This window comes from Oncorhynchus keta, chromosome 18, assembly GCF_023373465.1.
Source record: "Oncorhynchus keta strain PuntledgeMale-10-30-2019 chromosome 18, Oket_V2, whole genome shotgun sequence".
In the NCBI taxonomy this organism is placed as follows: Eukaryota; Metazoa; Chordata; class Actinopteri; order Salmoniformes; family Salmonidae; genus Oncorhynchus; species Oncorhynchus keta.
Window position 1 is genome coordinate 12,199,091 of NC_068438.1, and position 22,288 is coordinate 12,221,378.

The following is a 22,288-nucleotide window of genomic DNA, read 5'->3' on the forward strand; positions in this document are numbered from 1 at the left end:
AATAATTTGCTCTTTTGCTTTATTATAAGCTATTTTTATTCAAGGCTATTTGTTCTGTTATGCCAATGATTACATAGAAAAACGACTATACCCACAATGCCCTGTGCGCTCCTATTTCCCAACTGAGGTTGCGCTTGCAAGGAGATGCTCCGCTCAATTACAAGATGATGCAGGATTGATGTACGAAGCGGGTGAAAGCGGGAAGGTAGCGGAGAGAATGCACAGAGGAGTGATGCGGATTATGTTGGTCTATTTGACTGGGATTTTTGGTCGTGTGACAGAACGATAATCGGACGGGTGACGGGACGGGCCACTAGATTGTTGATATTGGGACTACAGCCCTTTTTGGACAATCTCTAATTCAGGCGTTCTCTGTTTTCTCTGTTTTCTTTCATTATCGGCCTATTTGCGCAGTTGATGATTTTATTATACTGAATTGGATTGTTTTGTCGACAACTATAGACTATTGGCACATGGATATTATCAAAGATTTTGTAAATTATTGCTATTTTTCTTATAAAGTGTGGACAAGGTATATGGTCGCGCCAGCAACGCGCTCGATACGACAGCATCCGTACACGGACAGATCTTCAAATCAAGGGAACTCCTCTGTATTTGAATAAAGATGTCATTATTACATTATTGCATTATGGCCGCAACTATCAATTGTTTTGCAGCATCAGCGTTTGATCTTGGTGCTATAAACAACAACTCTGCAGCCTTTCTAATGATGCCAAACCGAAAGGAGACGGTCGAGCGCGCAAATTAAGTGTCCTAAAATATAAAGCCTAAAATAACATTTCAAAATGGATGCACTTTGTCCTCGCTGGATGGTATTTTTATGGACGATTGTCGCCCTGTTTGTGGGTGTCAGCTTCGGCACCAACGAGGCTGAAGTTGAACCAAACACCTCTGGTCCACTGACTCTCCACTTCCCACTGCGGCAGGGCCCTCTCTCCGAAACCCAACCCCCGCACGTGGCCCCGCAACGCTCCTCGAGGCCTGCGCGAAGGCGCAGAGGGGTCAGGGGCATCAATTTCGTGGACATGATCGACAACCTCCGTGGGAAATCTGGACAGGGCTACTACGTGGAGATGGCAGTGGGTTCACCGCCACAGAAGGTGACTGACTGACTCTCTCTCTCACTCTCTGTGTCTCTCTCTCTCTCTTATTGAGACGCCCATTCCATTGACCCTGTATGCCGTTTTGCGCACCTGTGCCCTATATCCTCTGCATTGTGGCAGGTCAAACCTACCCTATCAAACTTTTGATTCGTGGAATCAGGCGATGAGTAGTAGGGAAAAAACATGTACACCTGTTTGGGTCCCCAGGACCAGAATTAAGAAACACTGGCCTTCGTAAACCTTGGTAACCTGGCCTTTAAAATGACAGAGGGTGAAGAAGGAGAAGGACAATAATAAATGTGTGTGTCTGTGCCTGTGTTTGCATGTGAGAGAAGGAGAGAGAAAGAAGGAGAGAATGAAGCCTTTAATTCTGCAGAGAGTGAGAGGGGGGGATAATTCCCAGTGTGATGCAGCTAAGCAGCTGCAGGGTACAGACTGGCACACCACAGGGATTACTGTGTGACAGAGCCAATGTTATGCCCTGCCTAGGACACTCTCATTATGCCACTAGGAGGATAAACCATCACTGGCTTCCATCCACTCACTAACATTTAGAGACATTGATACAAATACAACCATAGAGATGAATCCAGTGTTAATAACTATTTATGCAACACACTAAAATACACTCAAAGGGATACCATTACCATACTGCTTTGTTACAGTAATACAAACCAAACAAAGTGCCACAAAGGCCTATAGACAACTAAACTCAGCAAAAAAAAGAAACATCCCCTTTTCAGGACCCTGTCTTTCAAAGATAATTCGTAAAAATCCAAATAACTTCTTTATAACGGGTTTAAACACTGTTTCCCATGCTTGTTCAATGAACCATGAACAATTCATGAACATGCCCCTGTGGAACGGTTGTCAAGACACGAACAGCTTATAGACGGTAGGCAATTAAGGTCACAGTTATGAAAACTTGGGACACTAAAGAGGCCTTTCTACTGACTCTGAAAAACACCAAAAGAAAGATGCCCAGGGTCCCTGCTCATCTGCATGAGGACTGCAATTGTGGCCAGGGCAATAAATTGCAATGTCCGAACTATGAGATACCTAAGACAGAGCTACAGGGCGGACAGCTGATCGTCCTCAAAGTGGCAGACCACGTGTAACAACACCTGCACAGGGATCGGTACATCTGAACATCACACCTGCAGGACAGGTACAGGATGGCAACAACAACTGCAAAAACTAGTTACACCAGGAACGCACAATCCCTCCATCAGTGCTCAGACTGTCCGCAACAGGCTGAGAGAGCCTGGACTCAGGGCTTTTAGGCCTGTTGTAAGGCAGGTCCTCACAAACCCACCATCGCTGGACCAGACAGGACTGTAAAAAGTGCTCTTCACTAACGTGAGTCGCGGTTTTGTGGTGGTGATGGTTGTATTCGCGTTTAGCGTTGAAGGAATGAGCGTTACACCGAGGCCTGTACTCTGGAGCGGGATCGATTTGGAGGTGGAGGGTCCGTCATGGTCTGGGTCGGACTGAGCTTATTGTCATTACAGGCAATCTCAACGCTGTGCGTTACAGGGAAGACATCCTCCTCCCTCATGTGGTACCCTTCCTGCAGGCTCATCCTGACATGACCCTCCAGCATGACAATGCCACCAGCCATACTGCTCGTTCTGCGCATGATTTCCTGCAAGACAGGAATGTAAGTGTTCTGCCATGGCCAGCGAAGAGCCCAGATCTCAATCCCATTGAGCACATCTGGGACCTGTTGGATCGGAGGGTGAGGGATAGTGCCATTCCCCCCAGAAATGTCTGGGAACTTGCAGGTGCCTTGGTGGAAGAGCAGAGTAACATATCACAATAAGAACGGGCAAATCTGGTGCAGTCCATGAGGAGGAGATGCACTGCAGTACTTAATGCAGCTGGTGACCACACCAGATACGGACTGTTACTTTTGATTTTGACGCCCCCTTTGTTCAGGGACACATTATTCAATTTCTGTTAGTCACATGTCTGTGGAACTTGTTCAGTTTATGTCTCAGTTGTTCAATCTAGTTATGTTCATACAAATATTTACACATGTTAAGTTTGCTGAAAAGAAATACAGTTGACGGTGAGAGGACGTTTCTTTTTTTGCTGAGTTTATAAGACTTAAATGTGTGACTGTTAAATCAACTTCAAGATGTAAACCAGGGGCTGTATGTATCAATCATCACAGAGTAAAAGTGCTGATCTAGGATCAGGTCCCCCCTGTAATCTTATTCATGATCTAAAAGGCTCAACTGATCCTAAATCAGCACTCCTCTGATATGCTTCATGCATACAGTCCCTAAAATAATAGACGAGGTTTGCAACAGGGATTCTAGGCTTCTGCCAGCTAGAGGAAGTTTAGAAGGGTCGTAGCAAGAGTGAAGTGTGTGTGTGTGTGTGTGTGTCAGGATGCAGCCGCGGGCCAGGCGTCTCGGGTAGTGTGTCTGATGGGAAGCAGGATGCGGGCAGGACAAATCAATTGTGAGCCGTCAGCGTATTCCTCACCAAAATACACCCGCTACACTACAATCAGAGAGAGAAAGGGAAGAGAGCGGGCCAAGAGGCTGACAGGGAGAGTTTATGCAGGTTAAAGTGAAATCACTCTTTACAGTACTACCTCATAATGCTAAGGTGATTATTTATTTATTTCAATATCATATAACATGCAAATGGGTCCACACAGACTGTTATGCACAATCTCCCTAGTAACCCTCTTTAATTTACATTTGATTTGGGTTTCCCCCACAATTCATTGCAATGTATGTGTGTTTGCATGGCTTAGTGTTTTTATGTGATATGTGTACATAGTAGAACATAATTTCAGCTGCTGTAAACCCATGGAATGGATGGTAAAGGGACATACTCCTCTAAGCAATGTTTAGAAAACTGAAGCTCATTTGCTGTATTTCTACAAAATGTAAAAATTCTCAAATGCATTTGGAGCATAGCATAAAACAAGCTTACATGACTCCAGACATGATCGGTTTGTTGCTGTAGCTTCATTCACCTCAGTCAATAGGGGACTGAACATTCTAGAAACCAGTGGAGGCTACTGAGGGGAGGACGGCTCATTTTAATGGCTGGAATGGAGCAAATGGAATGGCATCAAACACATGGAAACGTGTTGGATCTATTCCATGCCATTCCACCAATTCCGCTGAAGGCATTGCCCGTTCTCCCCAATTAAGGTGCCACCAGCCTCCTGTGCTACAAACACATCATAAAAGAATTAGCTGCTACTCACTAGCTCAGTACCGGGATTAAAACTCTAGTTTAGTTTCATGTCAAGTCAAACAGCAGTTACCTAGCCAAAGCAATCTACTACATCCATCTGTACCTCTGCACTGTTTTGAGAAAAAGTGGCGCTGTTCCCTGCAGCTGCGTGATGCTCTCTCCATAAAGCCAGCCAGCCATCCATACAAACAGCCTTCCCTCCTGCTCCCAGGTGTCTGCATGGTCCTAAAGTCAGCCAGCCAGTTCCGGAAAAATGCATTTGCCTTCTAATCGGGATTTAAATGATTTTAGTAGCCTATTTTAAATAGTTTGTGTTGTAGGGTAGTGCGACTGCCATACCCAATTAACACTTCTGTGATAGAGGGTTAGAAGACGACATGGATATGTTATGGAACAGCAGGGTGCATGTGATGAGTGTATCTCAAGTGACATGTTTCTGTTAGTGGGAGTGTGTGTGTGTGGATGTGACATTTGTGTGGAGAGTGTGTGTGGGACCGGGTGAGAGACTAAGGCAGGCTGGGGGTTCTTCCATGCACACAGTCCTTCAGGCTCTTGGCTCTGCCACTGAGAAGAAGAACTTTCCTGGGTTATGTCCCAAATGGCACCCTATTCCCTACATAGTGCATTACTTGGGCTCTGGTCAAAAGTAGTGCACTATATAGGGAATAGGGTGCCAGTTGAGGATGCATCCCTGGATATTTCTGGAGCAGATCTATTATTGATCAGGGTCCTGCTGGTCACCACAGAGACAACATGGCTGCCAGTCTGATTGACTGACTGCGCAAAATGTGATACTCACACTGAAAGGAGAGGGAAGGTGGGAGACAGAGAGAAAGAGAGATAGAGGGCAATCCGAGAACAGCCTAGGGGTTGGATGCAGAGGGAAAGGAAAAGAGAAGGACATTTGGAGCAAAAGAAATCAATACATAGCAACTGCCAGTTCCAAATGAGCTTCAACTGCCAGTACCACAATGCCAGGAGGTGAGGGAGAGAGAAAGGGACTCCAAATGGCTGAAATTAAGTGCTTTTAGCAGCAGCTGCAGGGAATCATTTTATGAATAGGCATGGTTGTCTCCAAGGTAACCGGGATAATGTCCTTATCATCAGTGTATTTCAATGTATTCTGTCCTTTAACACTGGAAGACTCGATAACGCACACACACACACACACACACACACACACACACACACACACACACACACACACACACACACACACACACACACACACACACACACACACACACACACACACACACACACACACACACCTACATACATCACATATAGCTACCACATAATATAGGCCTAGCATTGGAAAAATGCCCAGTGAATATGTAATGACAACTATGTTGTGTTTGTGTGTTTGGGAATCAGTTGAATATTCTGGTGGACACAGGCAGCAGTAACTTTGCAGTCGGGGCAGCTGCTCACCCTTTCCTCTGCAGATACTACCATCGCTCACTGTGAGTACCATGGGATCTTATTACAATACATTGAAAGTGCTCTTTCTTGAAAACTTTACTGCTGACATGCGCAATGCTTTTGGACCCTATCAACAGTGGCCAGATGGGCAAAATACTAAAACATGTTTTTTGAGTAAACTATCCCTTTAAATATAATATTAAATATGAATCCCATTGACGAGTGAATCTCAGTGGGATCTCCCCCTTTTAGATGACTCTGCACATACTTCCCTTGGTGGGCTTATACAGTAAGCCCCTTTTCTCCGCTGCTGTTCATAGGTCCAACTCCTACCGCGACCTTGGGCGCAGTGTCTACGTACCCTACACCCAGGGCCGCTGGGAGGGTGAGCTGGGCACTGACCTGGTGTCTGTGCCACACGGCCCCAACGCCTCGCTCCGTGCCAACATCGCTGCTATTACCCAGTCGGACCGCTTCTTCATCAACGGATCCAACTGGGAGGGCATTCTGGGCCTGGCCTACGCCGAGATCGCCCGGGTGAGAGGAGGGGAGAGAGAAGGAGGGAATGGGAAAAGGTCTGGGTAGAAAACACATGGGTGAGAGGGGGGAAGAGGGAGAGTGAGAATGATCAGCTAGAAGGTCACTGGTGAGGGTAGAGAGACAGCACTATTCAGTAATGTGAAAAATGCTCAGTGATGGATTTGTGGAGATACAATATCAGTTTAGGCTTGTTGTCAACAAGATGGCTAAAATGTCCACAGGATTGCTTTAGATGTTTTCCCCCTCACTTTAATGTAATCTTTTCCCTTCTTTAAATCCTTTAACCCCCCTTTCTGTTTAGCCTGATGAGATGCTGGAGCCTTTCTTTGACTCGCTGGTGCGGCAGACCCCCGTGCCTAACCTGTTCTCCCTGCAGATGTGTGGTGCAGGGTTCACCCAGAACTACAGCCTGGGCAGTGCTACCGTGGGTGGCAGCATGGTGAGATGAGAGAGATAGAGAAAGAGAAATAGACATACAGTAGATAGGAAAAGACACAGACACATTTTCTGTTTTAGGGATATACACAGAAGCGGTGTATTGTGTTAGTGTAACCAAGAGAGTTATAAACTCAGCAAAAAAAAGAAACTTCCCTTTTTCAGGACCCTGTCTTTCAAAAACAATTCATAAAAATCCAAATAACTTCACAGATCTTCATTGTAAAGGGTTTAAACACTGTTTCCCATGTTTGTTCAATGAACCATAAACAATTAATGAACATACACCTTTAGAACGGTCGTTAAGACACTAACAGCTTACAGACGGTAGGCAACTATGGTCACAGTTATGAAAACTTAGGACACTAAAGAGGCCTTTCTACTGACTCTGAAAAACACCAAAATAAAGATGCCCAGGGTCCCTGCTCATCTGTATGAACGTGCTTTAGGCACGAGGCATGAGGACTGCAGATGTGGCAGGGCAATAAATTGCAATGTCCGTACTGTGAGACGGCTAAGACACTAAGACAGTGCTACAGGGAGACAGGACGGACAGCTGATCGTCCTCGCAGTGGCAGACCACGTGTAACATCACCTGCACAGGATTGGTACATCCGAACATCACACCTGTGGGACAGGTACCGGATGGCAACAGCAACTGCCCGAGTTACACCAGGAACGCACAATCCCTCCATCAGTGCTCAGACTGTCTGCAATAGGCTGAGAGAGGCTGGACTGAGGGCTTGCAGGCCTGTTGGAAGGCAGGTCCTCACCAGACATCACCGGCAACAACGTCACCTATTGCTGGACCAGACAGGACTGTAAAAAAGTGCTCTTCACTGACGAGTCACGGTTTTGTGTCACCAGGAGTGATGGTCGGATTCATGTTTGTCATTGAAGGAATGAGCGTTACACCGAGGCCTGTACTCTGGAGCGGGGATCGATTTGGAGGTGGAGGGTCCGTCATGGTCTGGGGCGGTGTGTCACAGCATCATCGGACTGAGCGTGTTGTCATTGCAGACAACCTCAAAGCTGTGCGTTACAGGGAAGACATCCTTCTTCCTCGTGTGGTACCCATCCTGCAGGCTCATCCTGACATGACCCTCCAGCATAACAATGCCACCAGCCATACTGCTCGTTCTGTGTGTGATTTCCTGCAAGACATGAATGTCAGTGTTCTGCCATGGCCAGCGAAGAGCCTGGATCTCAATCCCATTGAGCACGCCTGGGACCTGTTGGATCGGAGGGTGAGGGATAGGGCATTCCCCCCAGAAATGCCTAGGAACTTGCAAGTGCCTTGGTGGAAGAGTGGGGTAACATCTCACAGTAAGAACGGGCAAATCTGGTGCAGTCCATGAGGAGGAGATGCACTGCAGTACTTAATGCAGCTGGTGGCCACACTAGATACTGACTGTTACTTTTGATTTTGACCCCCCCTTTGTTCAGGGACACATTATTCAATTTCTGTTAGTCACATGTCTGTGGAACTTGTTCAGTTTATGTCTCAGTTGTTGAATCATGTTCATTGTATGTGTCGGGTCCTGACACATACAAATATTTACACATGTTAAGTTTGCTGAGAATAAACGCAGTTGACAGTGAGTTTATATAGAGATGGTATGTGCCAGGTAGGTACTGTATGTTGGTATTGTTTATTGTTTATTTATAATCTGTATTGCAAAGGCAATATGAGATAGAAAGTGTGTTGAGAGTTTGGACCCATCCTATGATACTGTCTGATTTCCGTTTCCTCAGATCATCGGTGGAGTGGATTCTTCTCTCTATGTTGGGGACCTGTGGTACACCCCGATCCGCCGGGAGTGGTATTATGAGGTCATCATTGTGCGCATTGAGGTCAATGGTCAGGATCTCAACATGGACTGCAAGGAGGTACTGGAGCTAACAGTTTTGCTGATAACATTTTTTATAATCTGTGTTTTTCTGATGATCCTTTAATCAACATTTTCCTCTCTATTTCATTCAAAAAAATCTTTAATATAATATATGCCATTAGGCAGATGCTTTTATCCAAAACGACATATAGTCATGTGTGCGTACATTTGAAGTATGAGTGGTCCCTTCTCTTTTTCTCTTTAGTTTGCTCCTGTATTCTCTTTAGTTAACCCTGAATATCTGTCTGTTTACCTTTGATCACTAATACTGGTGCGGTAAGTGACAGTGAATAAAGAATGACAATTTGTTTCCTCTCTTGGCTTGTGGTTCTATCAGTACAACTATGATAAGAGCATTGTGGACAGTGGCACCACTAACCTCCGGCTCCCTCGTAAAGTGTTCCAGGCAGCCGTGAAGGCCATCGAGGCTGCCTCGTCTGTGAGTTCCTCCTCATACCTTTTCTCCTCTCTCACACACTCCCCCTCTCTGTTGTTTTGTTCTTTCTCATCTTTCTAGCTGCCAGTTTCAGCTAGTGTCATGTGATATCCCCTTTCTCAGGTCTAATGTCTGTAATACGTTCATGGCTATCGACTTTCTCCAGTTTCTAGTTTCTGCAGTTGCTAAATATTCTTTCTATCCCTCTCTCCCACACACACACACACACACGCACAAACATACACAAACCCCATGTCTCCCTATCAGACAGAGCAGTTTCCCTCTGGGTTCTGGTTGGGGGAGCAGCTGGTGTGCTGGCAGGCTGGCACCACCCCGTGGCACATCTTCCCTGTCATCTCGCTCTACCTAATGAGTGAGAACCGCAACCAGTCCTTCCGCATCTCCATTCTCCCACAGGTAACAGTGTCTGTCTGTGTACTTACCTTCAATTCATCAATTCAATGAGCTAGTGATGATCCTCTCTTAAACTCCTTTCACTGTTCATTCAATTTAGATGTGTTGAGAACGTCAGAGAGTATTTGATCTATGTTATTCCTATGAGAGACTGGACCTTGGAGATAGTGGTGATTAGTGGAATCCCTGTTTCAATGGAAATGAGATAGAAGTGGCGAGCAGCTTGTATATTGGGACAGTAGAGGCAGCCAGCTCTGGCTTTGAACCTTTGACTAGCAACAGTTGACATTGATAATATGCTTGTATAAAAATGTGAAAGAAGTGAGTAAATTCCTCACTCATGCGTGGACTGGTTAATTCATGCTTACACCAAACCCAGACTGCATAGACAAGCACAAAACAGTGCCGTGAGCTTATTAGCCTATTGCTGTATTTCTCGTGGTTTATACTTAACATACATTGTTGTTGTTCTCTACTGACTGTCCGCTGTTTCTTTGTGCCCCCTGCAGCAGTACCTGAGGCCCGTGGAGGACGTGGCCTCGGCCCAGGAGGACTGCTATAAGTTTGCCGTGTCCCAGTCCAGCACGGGCACCGTCATGGGCGCCGTCATCATGGAGGGCTTCTATGTGGTGTTCGACCGCCAGAGGAAACGCATCGGATTTGCCGTCAGTACCTGCCATGGTGAGGGGGGATGGAGGAAGTATGAGAAGGAGAGAGAGAGGGAGATGGTGTATATATATATATATATATATATATATATATATATATATATATTCACACACACACTACCGTTCAAATGTTTGGGGTCACTTAAAAATGTCCTTGTTTTTGTCCATTAAAATAACATCAAATTAAACAGAAATAGAGTGTAGACATTGTTAATGTTGTAAATGACTATTGTAGCTGTAACTGGCAGATTCTTTATGGAATATCCACATAGGCGTACAGAGGCCCATTATCAGCAACAATCAAGAAACGGAAGCTCTTGTACAACGCTGTGTGCTACTCCCTTCACATAACAGCGCAAGCTGGCTCTAACCGAATAGAAAGAGGAGTGTGAGACCCCGGTTCACAACTGAGGAAGAGGACAAGTACATTAGAGTGTCTAGTTTGAGAAACAGACGCCTCACAAGTCCACAACCGGCAGCTTGATTAAATAGTACCCACAAAACACCAGTCTCAACATCAACAGTGAAGAGATGACTCCGAGATGTTGGCCTTCTAGGCAGAGTTGCAAAGAAAAAGCCATATCTCAGACTGGCCAATAAAAATAAAATATTAAGATGTGCAAAATAACACAGACACTGGACAGAGGAACTCTGCCTAGAAGGCCAGCATCCCGGAGTCGCCTCTTCACTGTTGACGTTGAGACTGGTGTTTTGCAGGTATTATTTAATGACGCTGCCGGTTGTGGACTTGTGAGGCGTCTGTTTCTCAAACTAGACACTCTAATGTACTTGTCCGCAGAACACTGACATTCCTGTCTTGCAGGAAATCACACACAGAACGAGCAGTATGGCTGGTGGCATTGTTATGCTGGAGGGTCATGTCAGGATGAGCCTGCAGGAAGGGTACCACATGAGGGAGGAGGACGTCTTCCCTGTAACGCACAGCTTTGAGATTGCCTGCAATGACAACAAGCTCAGTCTGATGATGCTGTGACACACCGCCCCAGACCATGACGGACCCTCCACCTCCAAATCGATCCCGCTCCAGAGTACGAGCCTCGGTGTAATGCTCATTCCTTCAATGACAAACATGAATCTGACCATCATCCCTGGTGAGACAAAACCGCGACTCACGTCAGTGAAGAGCACTTTTTACAGTCCTGTCTGGTCCAGCAACGGTGGGTTTGTGCCCATAGGCGACGTTGTTGCCAGTGATGTCTGGTGAGGACCTGCCTTACAACAGGCCTACAAGTCCTCAGTCCAGCCTCTCTCAGCCTATTGCGGACAGTCTGAGCACTGATGGAGGGATTGTGCGTTCCTGGTGTAACTCGGGCAGTTGTTGTTGCCATCCTGTACCTGTCCCACAGGTGTGATTTTGGGATCTACTGATCCTGTGCAGGTGTTGTTACACGTGGTCTGCCACTGTGAGGACGATCAGCTGTCCGTCCTGTCTCCCTGTAGTGCCGTCTTAGGCGTCTCACAGTACAGACATGGCAATTTATTGCCCTGGCCACATCTGCAGTCCTCATTAAGATGAGAAGGGACCCTGGGCATCTTTCTTTTGGTGTTTTTCAGAGTCAGTAGAAAGGCCTCTTTAGTGTCCTAAGTTTTCATTACTGTGACCTTAATTGCCTACCTTCTGTAAGCTGTGAGTGTCTTAACGACCGTTCCACAGGTGCATGTTCATTAATTGTTTAGCATGGGAAACATGCTCAATGTTCAAACCCTTTACAATGAAGATATGTGAAGTTATTTGGATTTTTACAAATTATCTTTAAAAGACAGGGTCCTGAAAAAGGGACGCTTCTTTTTTTGCTGAGTTGATATATAAATATATATAAAGTTTAATAAATAAATAGAAATGCAACATGCAACAATTTATAATAAATAAATATAAATGCAACATGCAACAATTTCAATGATTTTACTGAGTTATAGCTCCTAGTTGCCAGGGATTTTATAATGTAGGGAAACTTAAATCCATTTTACCTAATTTCTACCAGCATGTTACTTGTGCAACCAGAGGAAAAAAACTCTAGACCACCTTTACTCCACACACAGAGACGCATACAAATCTCTCCCTCGCTCTCCATTTGGCAAATCTGACCATAATTATATCCTCCTGATTCCTGCTTACAAGCAAAAACTAAAGCAGGAAGTAGCACTGACTCGCTTAATATGGAAGTGGTCAGATGACACAGATGCTATGCTACTGGACTGTTTTGCTAGCAGACTGGAATATGTTACGGGAAATATCCGATGGCATTGAGGAGTATACCACATCAGTCAACGACTTCATCAATAAGTGCATCGATGACATCGCAACACAGTGACCATACGTACATATACCCCAATCAGAAGTCATGGATTTATGGCAACATCCGCACTGAGCTTAAGGGTAGAGCTGCCGCTTTCAAGGAGTGCGACTCTAACCCGGATGCTTATAAGACATAACGCTATGCCCTATGACAAACCATCAAATCAAATCAAAGTTTATTTGTCACTTGCGCCGAATACAACAGGTGTAGACCTTACAGTGAAATGCTTACTTACAGGCTTTAACCAATAGTGCAAAAAAGGTATTAGGTGAACAATAGGTGAGTAAAGAAATAAAACGAACAGTAAAAAGACAGGCTATATACAGTAGCGAGGCTACATACAGACACCGGTTAGTCAGGCTGATTGAGGTAGTTTGTACATGTAGATATGGTTAAAGTGACTATGCATATATGATGAACAGAGAGTAGCAGCAGCGTAAAAAGAGGGGTTGGGGGGTGGCACACAATGCAAATAGTCTGGGTAGCCATTTGATTACCTGTTAAGGAGTCTTATGGCTTGGGGGTAAAAACTGTTGAGAAGCCTTTTTGTCCTAGAACTGGCACTCCGGTACCGCTTGCCATGCGGTAGTAGAGAGAACAGTCTATGACTGGGGTGGCTGGGGTCTTTGACAATTTTTAGGGCCTTCCTCTGACACTGCCTGGTGTAGAGGTCCTGGATGGCAGGCAGCTTAGCCCCAATGATGTACTGGGCCGTACGCACTTCCCTCTGTAGTGCCTTGCGGTCAGAGGCCGAGAAATTGCCGTACCAGGCAGTGATGCAACCGGTCAGGATGCTCTTGATGTTGCAGCTGTAGAACCTTTTGAGGATCTCAGGACCCATGCCACATCTTTTTAGTTTCCCAGGGGGGGAATAGGCTTTGTCATGCCCTCTTCACGACTGTCTTGGTGTGTTTGGACCATTCTAGTTTGTTGTTGATGTGGACACCAAGGAACTTGAAGCTCTCAACCTGCTCCACGACAGCCCCGTCGATGAGAATGGGGGCGTGCTCGGTCCTTCTTTTCCTGTAGTCCACAATCATCTCCTGCGTCTTGGTTACGTTGAGGGATAGGTTGTTATTCTGGCACCACCCGGCTAGGTAGCTGACCTCCTCCCTATAGGCTGTCTTGTTGTTGTCGGTGATCAGGCCTACCTACCACTGTTGTGTCGTCTGCAAACTTAATGATGGTGTTGGAGTTGTGCCTGGCCATGCAGTCGTGGGTGAACAGGAAGTACAGGAGGGGACTGAGCATGCACCCCTGGGGAGCTCCTGTGTTGAGGATCAGCGTGGCAGATGTGTTGCTACATACCCTTACCACATGGGGGTGGCTTGTCAAGTCCAGGATCCAGTTGCAGAGGAAGGTGTTTAGTCCCAGGATCCTAAGCTTAGTGATGAGCTTAAGGGTACTATGGTGTTGAAATCTGAGCTGTAGTCAACGAATAGCATTCTCACATAGGTGTTCCAGATGGGAAAGGGCAGTGTGGAGTGCAATAGAGAGTGCAATCAGAATGAGTTTTTCTCCACAAAAGGGCTTTATTACAGACAGAAATACTACTCAGTTTCATCAGCTGTCCAGGTGGCTGGTCTTTGACGATCCCGCAGCTGAAGAAGCCGGAGGTGGAGGTCCTGGGCGGTCCTAGTTACACATGGTCTGTGGTTGTGAGCAGTGGTGTAAAGTACTTAAATAAATATACTTTTAAGTACTACTTAAGTTGTTTTTTGGGGTATCTGTACTTTACTTTACTATTTATATTTTTTACAACTTTTACCTTTACTCTACTAGATTCCTAAAGACACCAAAAAGTACTCGTTACATTTGGAATGTTTAGCAGGACAGGAATATGGTCTAATTCACACACTTATCAAGAGAACATCCCTGGTCATCCCTTCTGCCTCTGATCTGGCAGACTCACTAAACATAAATGCTTTGTTTGTAAATTACGTCTGAGTGTTGAACTGTGCCCCTGGCTATCCGTAAATTTTAAAAAATAATAATAAATTGTGTCATCAGGTTTGCTGAATATAAGACATTATAAATTATTTATACTTTTACTTTTGAGACTTAAGTACATGTAAAACCAAATACTTTTAGGCTGCTACTCAAGTATTATTTTACTGGGTGACTTTCATTTTTACTTGAGTAATTTTCTTTTAATTAAGGTATATTTACTTTTACTTATTAAGTATGAACATTTGGTACTTTTCCACCGCTGGTTGTGAGGCCAGTTAAACGTACTGCCAAATTCTCTAAAATGACATTGGAGGCGGCTTATGGTAGAGAAATGAACATTAAATGATCTAGCAACATCTCTGGTGGACATTCCTGCAGTCAGCATGCCAATTACATGCTCCCTCAAAACTTGAGACATCTATGTCATTGTGTTTTGTGACAAAACTGCACATTTTAGTGGCCTTTTATTGTCCCCAGCACACGTGCACCTATCAGGTGGACGGACTACCTTGGAAAAGGATAAATTCTCACTAACACAGCCAGAGAGGACTGGCCACCCCACATAGCCTGGTTCCTCTTCTAGGTTTTCTTCCTAGGGGTGCCACCGTGCTTCTACACCTGCAATGCTTGCTGTTTGGGGTTTTAAACAAATGTGTGCACAAAAATTGATTTGATTTAAACAAATTTGTGCACAAAGTTGGAGAGAAATAAACTTTTTGTGCGTATGGAAATTTCCTGGGATCTTTTATTTCAGAGCATGAAACATGGGTCCAACACTTTACATGTTGCGTTTATATTTTTGTTCAGTGTATATACACTGAGTGAACAAAACATTATAAACACCTGCTCTTTCTATGACATAGACTGACCAGGTGAATCCAGATGAAAGCTATGATCCCTTATTGATGTCACTTTTTAAATCCACTTCGATCAGTGTAGATGAAGTGGAGGAGACAGATTAAAGATGGATTTATGTGTGTGTGTGTGCCTGTATGTATGTTCCTGATCTATGTGTATTTCTATGCCACAGTGCACGATGAGTTCCGGACGGCCTCCGTCGAGGGGCCTTTCCACGGAGTGGATCTGGAGGACTGCGGCTACAACATCCCGCAGACGGACGAGTCCACCCTGATGACAATTGCCTACATCATGGCAAGCATCTGTGCCCTCTTCATGCTGCCACTGTGCCTCATGCTGTGCCAGTGGCGCTTCTCCCGCTGTCTCCGCCCATCTGGAGCTGGGGACTTCGCTGATAATATCTCACTCCTCAAATGATAGAAAGGCATGGAAATACAGTACACAGGAGAGGCAAGCCTACCAGGAATGGAGATGGAGGCTTTTCTAATGTTTATTGAGGACACATCAGCCTCAATGAGTAATGCAGAAACAGATTATCATGTAGGATGGTGTTAGTTGTGGCTTGGGAGGGTAGCACAATGACCAAACAAGCCCATGGCCACTTACTTTGGATTCATCAAAGGTGGATATACCAGCAAGCTGGGTTAAATGGCTTCCTGGACTCAGTGGACAACTTTATTGATAGAAGGGCATGATATACATATACAGTATTTATAGATGTGTGTGAGTGTTCGTGATTGTATATGTATGTATGTATGTATGTATGTATGTATGTATGTATGTATGTATGAACAGCACCAGTCAAAGGTTTGGACACACCTACACATTCAAGGGTTTGTCTTTATTTGTACAATTTTCTACATTGTGGAATAATAGTGAAGACATCAAAACAATTAAATAACACATGGAATCATTTAGTAACCAAAAAAGTGTTAAACAAATCTAAATATATTTTAAATTCTTCAAAGTAGCCAACCTTTGCCTTCATGAAAGCTTTGCACACTCTTGGCATTCTCTCAACCAGTTTCACCTGGAACGATTTTCCAACAGTCTTGAAGGAATTCCCACATTTGCTGAGCACTTGTTGGCTGCTTTTCCTTTACTCTGCAGTCCAACTCAATTGGGATGAGGTCAGATGATTGTGGAGGCCAACTCATCTGATGCAGCACTCCATCGTTCTCCTTCTTGGTCAAATAGCACTTACACAGCCTGGAGGTGTGTTGGGTCATTGTCCTGTTGAAAAACAAATGATAGTCCCAATAAGCGCAAACCAGATGGGATGGCATATTGCTGCAGAATGTTGTGGTAGCCATGCTGGTTAAGTGTGACTTGAATTCTAAATAAATCTCAGACAGTGTCACCAGCAAAGCACCCCCACACCATCAGACCTCCTCCTCCATGCTTCACGGTGTGAACCACACATAAAGAGATCATCCGTTCACCTACTCTGTCTCACAAAGACACGCCTGCTGGAACCAAAAATCTCAAATTTGCACTCATCAGACCAAAGGACAGATTTCCACCGGTCTACTGTCCATTGCTCGTGTTTTTTGACCCAAGCAAGTCTCTTCTTCTTATTGATGTCCTTTAGTAGTGGTTTCTTTGCAGCAATTAGATCATGAAGGCCTGATTCACGCAGTCTCCTCTGAACAGTTGACGTTGTGATGTGTCTGTTACTTGAACTCTGTGAAGCATTTATTTGGGCTGGAATTTCTGAGGCTCGTCACTCTAATGAACTTATCCTTTGCAGCAGAAGTAACTCTGGGTCTTCCTTTCCTGTGGTGGCCCTCATGAGAGCCAGTTTCACCATAGCGTTTGATGGTTTTTGCGACTGCACTTGAAGAAACTTTCAAAATTTTTGAAATTTTCCGGATTGACTGACCATCATGTGTTAAAGTAATGATGGACCTATCTCTTTGCTTATTTGAGCTGTTCTTGTCATTATATGGACTTGGTATTTTACCAAAAAGGGCTATCTTCTGTATACCACCCCTACATTGTTACAACACAACTGATTGGCTCAAACGCATTACGGAATTAAATTCCACAAATTCCACAAACTTTTAACAAGGCACACCTGTTAATTGAAATGCATTCCAGGTGACTGACTACCTGAGCATGCCAAGAGTGTGCAAAGCTGTCAAGGCAATGGGTGGCTACTTTAAGAGTCTCAAATATAAAATATATTTTGATTTAACACTTTTTTGTTACTACATGATTCCATGTGTTATTTCATAGTTTTGATGTCTTCACTATTGTACAATGTAGAAAATAGTAAAAATTCTAAAAAACCCTTGAATCAGGTGTGTCCAAACTTGGCGGGTACTGTGTGTTTATTGATCACATATACACGAGGTGATCTAGAATTTAAGGATGGACCTGAATGAATATATTTGATTTTACATCAACAGTACCAGCTAAGCAACGCTAATCATAAGTGCTAATTGGGTGAACTTTTCAAGTGTAATATTAGCACTCAAATATCAGATGCAGTGAAATTTATGGTGAAGCCATGTTACTTGGTGTACATTAAAAAGCTTAGATTATGTATTTAATACAGTTAATATCAGATAAGACACTTTTATAAGTTGGTACCTCACTGCTTGTGAATGTACTAATTCACACAGAAAGAGACGCACAGACACACACAATCATTCTCCCACACATACAGAGGTCTTCAAAACCTCCAAACAGCTTGATCTCAGCCAACCCTTTAACAGCTCACATACAAAAACTCACCGGCACAGCCCCAGACAGTAACACACGTTCATGTGCCCCAGTCTACTGCACTATCCCCATGGTGTGCTTGAATATAAATCGTTGTGTGATGATTTTATGTAAATGAAACACAATTTCACAATTACAGACAGATTCTTCTTTCATAGATCTGCTGTAAATAAATAGATGCACCTGACACAGCACTACCAATAAATAAAGTAACAAATATAATTTAATCTGTGTCATGACATGAATTCCCTTTCCTTAATGAGTGGGATACAGACATCTAGACCTATAATGTCACTATCAGCTTCTTGCAGGGCAGGCGGCGTGGGAGGTTCCTGGTAAGAAAGCCAGACACGATCCCCAGGGTGGTACACAGGAGTGACGGTCTGGTACACAGGAGTGGCGGTCTCACTGCAGTGGCGGTCTGCCTATCCTTTTGAAGCGCTGGAGTCTCACGTGAGCGTCGCTCCACATACTGCGAACCACTCATCAATCGTAGGAGTGTCGGTCTGACCTGGGGTCCATGGAGCCAGGGCCAGCTGAAAACCCAGAACACACACTGGGAAATACCTGGATGTCCAACGACAGCTGTGTGTGCACAGGTCAGCAGCCGATCACTTATCCCTGTGGGAACATAGATGAGCTCGGGAGGACAGTTAGTGGGGTGAGGGCTCCCTCTCCAGAGCCCTCACAAATGTCCATATCTACGTCCCAGACCACAGGGGATACGACTCGGGAGGATGGGATTATAGGCTGGTGAGGATGACGAATGGTTCCTTGGCGCCCTCCAGCCAGTGTCTCCACTCCTCTAATGCCAACTTCACCGCCAGGAGCTCTCGATCACCAACATCCTAATTCCTCTCTGCAGGGGACAGTTTCTTAGAGTAATATGCACATGGATACAATTTATGTGGATTACCCTGTCGTTGAGAGAACTGCCCCCACGCTCACCTCTGAAGCGTCCACCTCCACCACTAAGGAGATAGTGGGATCTGGGTGTTTGTGCAATGGGGCGGATTTGAAACGTCCCTTGAGTAGATGGAAGGGGACCACCCTTGAGGTGAGAGGGGCGGCGACGGAGCTGAAGTTCCTGATGAAACAGCGGTAGAAGTTGGCAAACCCCAAAAAACGTTGTAACCCCTTTATGGTGGTTGGGACTGTCAGTGATCTGACCACATCTGCCTTCATGTCGTCCATCCTCAATCCCCGCAGGCTGATTTGGTAGCCTAAGGAGACCGCCTTCTGATGAAATTGGCACTTCTCAGTCTTGACAAACAGTTGGTTAGCCAGGAGGCATTCCAGGACTGCTCGGACGTGAGTGATGTGATCCTCCAGGGTAGCCGAGTAGACCAGGAAGTCATCGATATACATGACCACCTGGCGTCCGAGCAGGTCCCTAAACACCTTGTTAACGAATGTCTAGTACACTGACGGAGCATTGCTAAACCAAATGGCAACACCAAGTACTCGTAGTGACCAGACATCATGCTGAACGCAGTCTTCCATTCATCCCCCTCCTGGATGCAGATGAGATTGTATGCATTCCGCAGGTCCAGTTTGGTAAAGAACAGGCCCCACGGTGCTGTTCTATAGCTCCCGGCACCAACGGGAGAGGGTAATGGTACTTTCATTGAGTCCTCTAATCCTGCTTGGCCACGATGCAGGAGAAGTGGACATGCTCCATGGCCTGGGTCTCAGCCACTGACAGACGGTAGATGCGTCTGTGCGGAGGCACAGCCCCTGCCAGCAGGTCAATGGCACAGTCCAAGGGGCGATGAGGAGGAAGACAAGTGGTGTGGGTCTTGGAGAATACCTCCCGCAAGACCTGGTAAACCTCCGGGGATGTTGGGCTGAAGGGCAACCATAGGACCCTCAACCAACGTGGAACCACAGCGGATGGGGAAGCGAAGCAGGTCCTCCAGCATTCAGGTGACCAGTCTGTGATTCTCATCCTCAACCATGAGATAGTGGTGCTATGGTGTTGGAGCCAAGTCAGGCCAAGGATGATCTTATGAACTGGTGATGTTCTCCTGATGAATGGACTCCACGGTGAGGGTGAGTGGTTGGGTGATGGTTCAGGGCCCTAATGGCCGACTATTGAAGGCTTGAACTAGGAAAGGATCGCGGGTATGATATGTTAAGAGAGGCGGCAAGGGTCTGGTCAATAAAGTTCCCCGCGGCACCAGAATCCACTAACGCTGTAGACACAGTACGTGAGGAGCAGTCAACTAGTGTGATGATGCCAAAAAGAGCATAGCAGAAAGTGATGATGGAATACTCACTCCTGCCCCAGGAGGTGGAAGATCACGTGACTGTCCCTCTGCTCGTAGATCCCGAATTGGGAAGTGCCGGACAATGCTGGAGCCCTCCTTGACCACAAAACAGACAGAGCCCCAGCTGTGTTGCTCCACCGCGGGGAGGTGTGTGACCCCTTACCTCCACGGGTTCAGGCTCTGATCGAGTGTTCACTGAGGGAGGGAGAGAAGCGATGAGAGTACCGAAGCTCCTGAATTAGGTTATCCAGACAGCCGGCCATCGCAATGAGTGCGTCCAAGGAGATGATGTTGTCTCGACAGGCCAGTTCCGTCTGGACCTCCTCACACAGACCCCTTCTGAATAGCGTATGAAGCGCCGGCTTATTCCATCCACTGGATGCAGCTACTGTCCATAATATAATATAATAATATATGCCATTTAGCAGACGCTTTTATCCAAAGCGACTTACAGTCATGTGTGCATACATTCTACGTATGGGTGGTCCCGGGAATCGAACCCACTACCCTGGCGTTACAAGCGCCATGCTCTACCAACTGAGCTACAGAAGGACCACAAGGTGAACGTCCAGAAGGTGAACGTGTACTCAGCAGCCGTCTGGTCCCCTAGCCGTAATTGAAGTAAGCGCTCACCCCATTCTCTGCCCTCTGGAGAGAGCCATGAACACCTCATTTGAATCTAGCTCCTCTCCCCCAAACGGTCGTTTCTCCATTTCAACACCCACCTAGTCAGCAGAGAAATAACTGTGGCAACCTTAGACCTCTCAGTGGTGGTGCTCCCATCTGGTGTGTAAATTATAGGGAGCACTGAAGAAGGAAGCCCCAACTTTTAGATGGGGTACTGTCATATTTATCCAGGAGGGACAAATGGGCATTGCTGACCTGAGAGGGTTGCTGAATGGGCTCTCTCAACTGGTTGTAGAGTATCCTTCGCTAGTTGACGACAACGCCTTCCGGGCATGTTCGAGACGTTGCACACTGTGAAAAGCCTCTTCCATAGCCGTCCCCAGTTGTGCCAGCTGGTCATGGCGTTGGCGTGGAAAGTATCCCTGCTCGTCGACCATCTGGGAGATATTCTGTTTTCCTGCTGCTTCCATTGTTGGGGTCAGAATTCTGTAACGTATACGCTGGAAGTCGGAAGAAAGTGGTGAGTTTAATAATAAATGGAGCATTAAACAATATCACAAGTCGCATATAGACATAAACAATACTGACTGGAGAAAGAACCTAAGGTAGTACCAGATATAGGGGAGGTAATAAGTGAGGTGATGGAGTCCAGGTGTGCCTGATGATGATGGGCAGGTGCGTGTAATGATTGATGCCAGGTGTGCATAATGATCCCAAGACCAGTGGTTCGTATACCTGCCAAGTCGAACGCAGGAGGGGAGGAGTGGGAGTAGACAGTTACATTTTATGTAGGTTGGAAACACTCAAGGTCTCTAAGTGAAAGACCAAATACTGCAGTATCATGATTAGAATAACTTAAGTTATATTTTTCAAGATGGGACGCTATTGTGGCGACCCGCACAGACAGCTGGGTGTTATGTGTTAGGCTAGTAGGTGGTTGTGTTGTATTTACCAGTACCCAGTGTTCGCGGGGTCCGACATGCCAATCAACCTGCTATCTGCCAATCACGGGAATGCCTGGAATGTTCTGACGCCGGGCATCCTGGCGGTTAGCGGAGGGGGGTTGGGCAGGGGGATGGAGCATTGGAAGTTAAGACCAGGTTTATCCTTTGTTCTCTCAAATCTGGCCTTCACAAGATGAGGTTAGGGTTGGCTTGTGGGTTATCTTTCATTTATTTGGCGTGGGCTACGGCCAAACAGTAGCCTGTGTAAAGTTGGGTTAATAAACCGTCAATTCGTAAACTCAATCCTCTGTCTGGACAATTGTTCCCTCATGATCTAGTCAGGTCATTACAATACAATTAATTTAAAAGTTAAAAAAAGGGTTGTAGCAACTTTTAAAAAATGATGTAACGTTAGCAACATTCCTAGAGGTTATGATT

At 45.6% G+C, this 22,288-nt stretch overlaps 1 protein-coding gene across 1 annotated transcript; it reads left to right on the forward strand.

Moving 5' to 3' along the window:
• The first annotated feature begins 129 nt into the window (after positions 1 to 129).
• On the forward strand, positions 130 to 18,236 carry bace1 (beta-secretase 1). The gene is made up of 9 exons (XM_035791865.2): positions 130 to 1,121; positions 5,724 to 5,812; positions 6,092 to 6,308; positions 6,613 to 6,750; positions 8,502 to 8,636; positions 8,976 to 9,077; positions 9,342 to 9,491; positions 9,998 to 10,169; positions 15,455 to 18,236. The coding sequence occupies exons 1-9, from the start codon at positions 807 to 809 to the stop codon at positions 15,697 to 15,699; spliced, it is 1,563 nt and encodes a 520-aa protein (XP_035647758.1). The 5' UTR covers positions 130 to 806; the 3' UTR covers positions 15,700 to 18,236.
• Positions 18,237 to 22,288: the final 4,052 nt, after the last annotated feature.

Excerpts from the sequence above, each read along its gene's own strand:
- bace1 (XM_035791865.2), top strand. The coding sequence starts at position 807 with ATGGATGCACTTTGTCCTCGCTGGATGGTATTTTTATGGACGATTGTC. Across the intron at positions 6,751-8,501 it reads CTACCGTGGGTGGCAGCATG|ATCATCGGTGGAGTGGATTC; the intron begins GTGAGATGAGAG and ends CCGTTTCCTCAG. Across the intron at positions 9,078-9,341 it reads CCATCGAGGCTGCCTCGTCT|ACAGAGCAGTTTCCCTCTGG; the intron begins GTGAGTTCCTCC and ends TCTCCCTATCAG.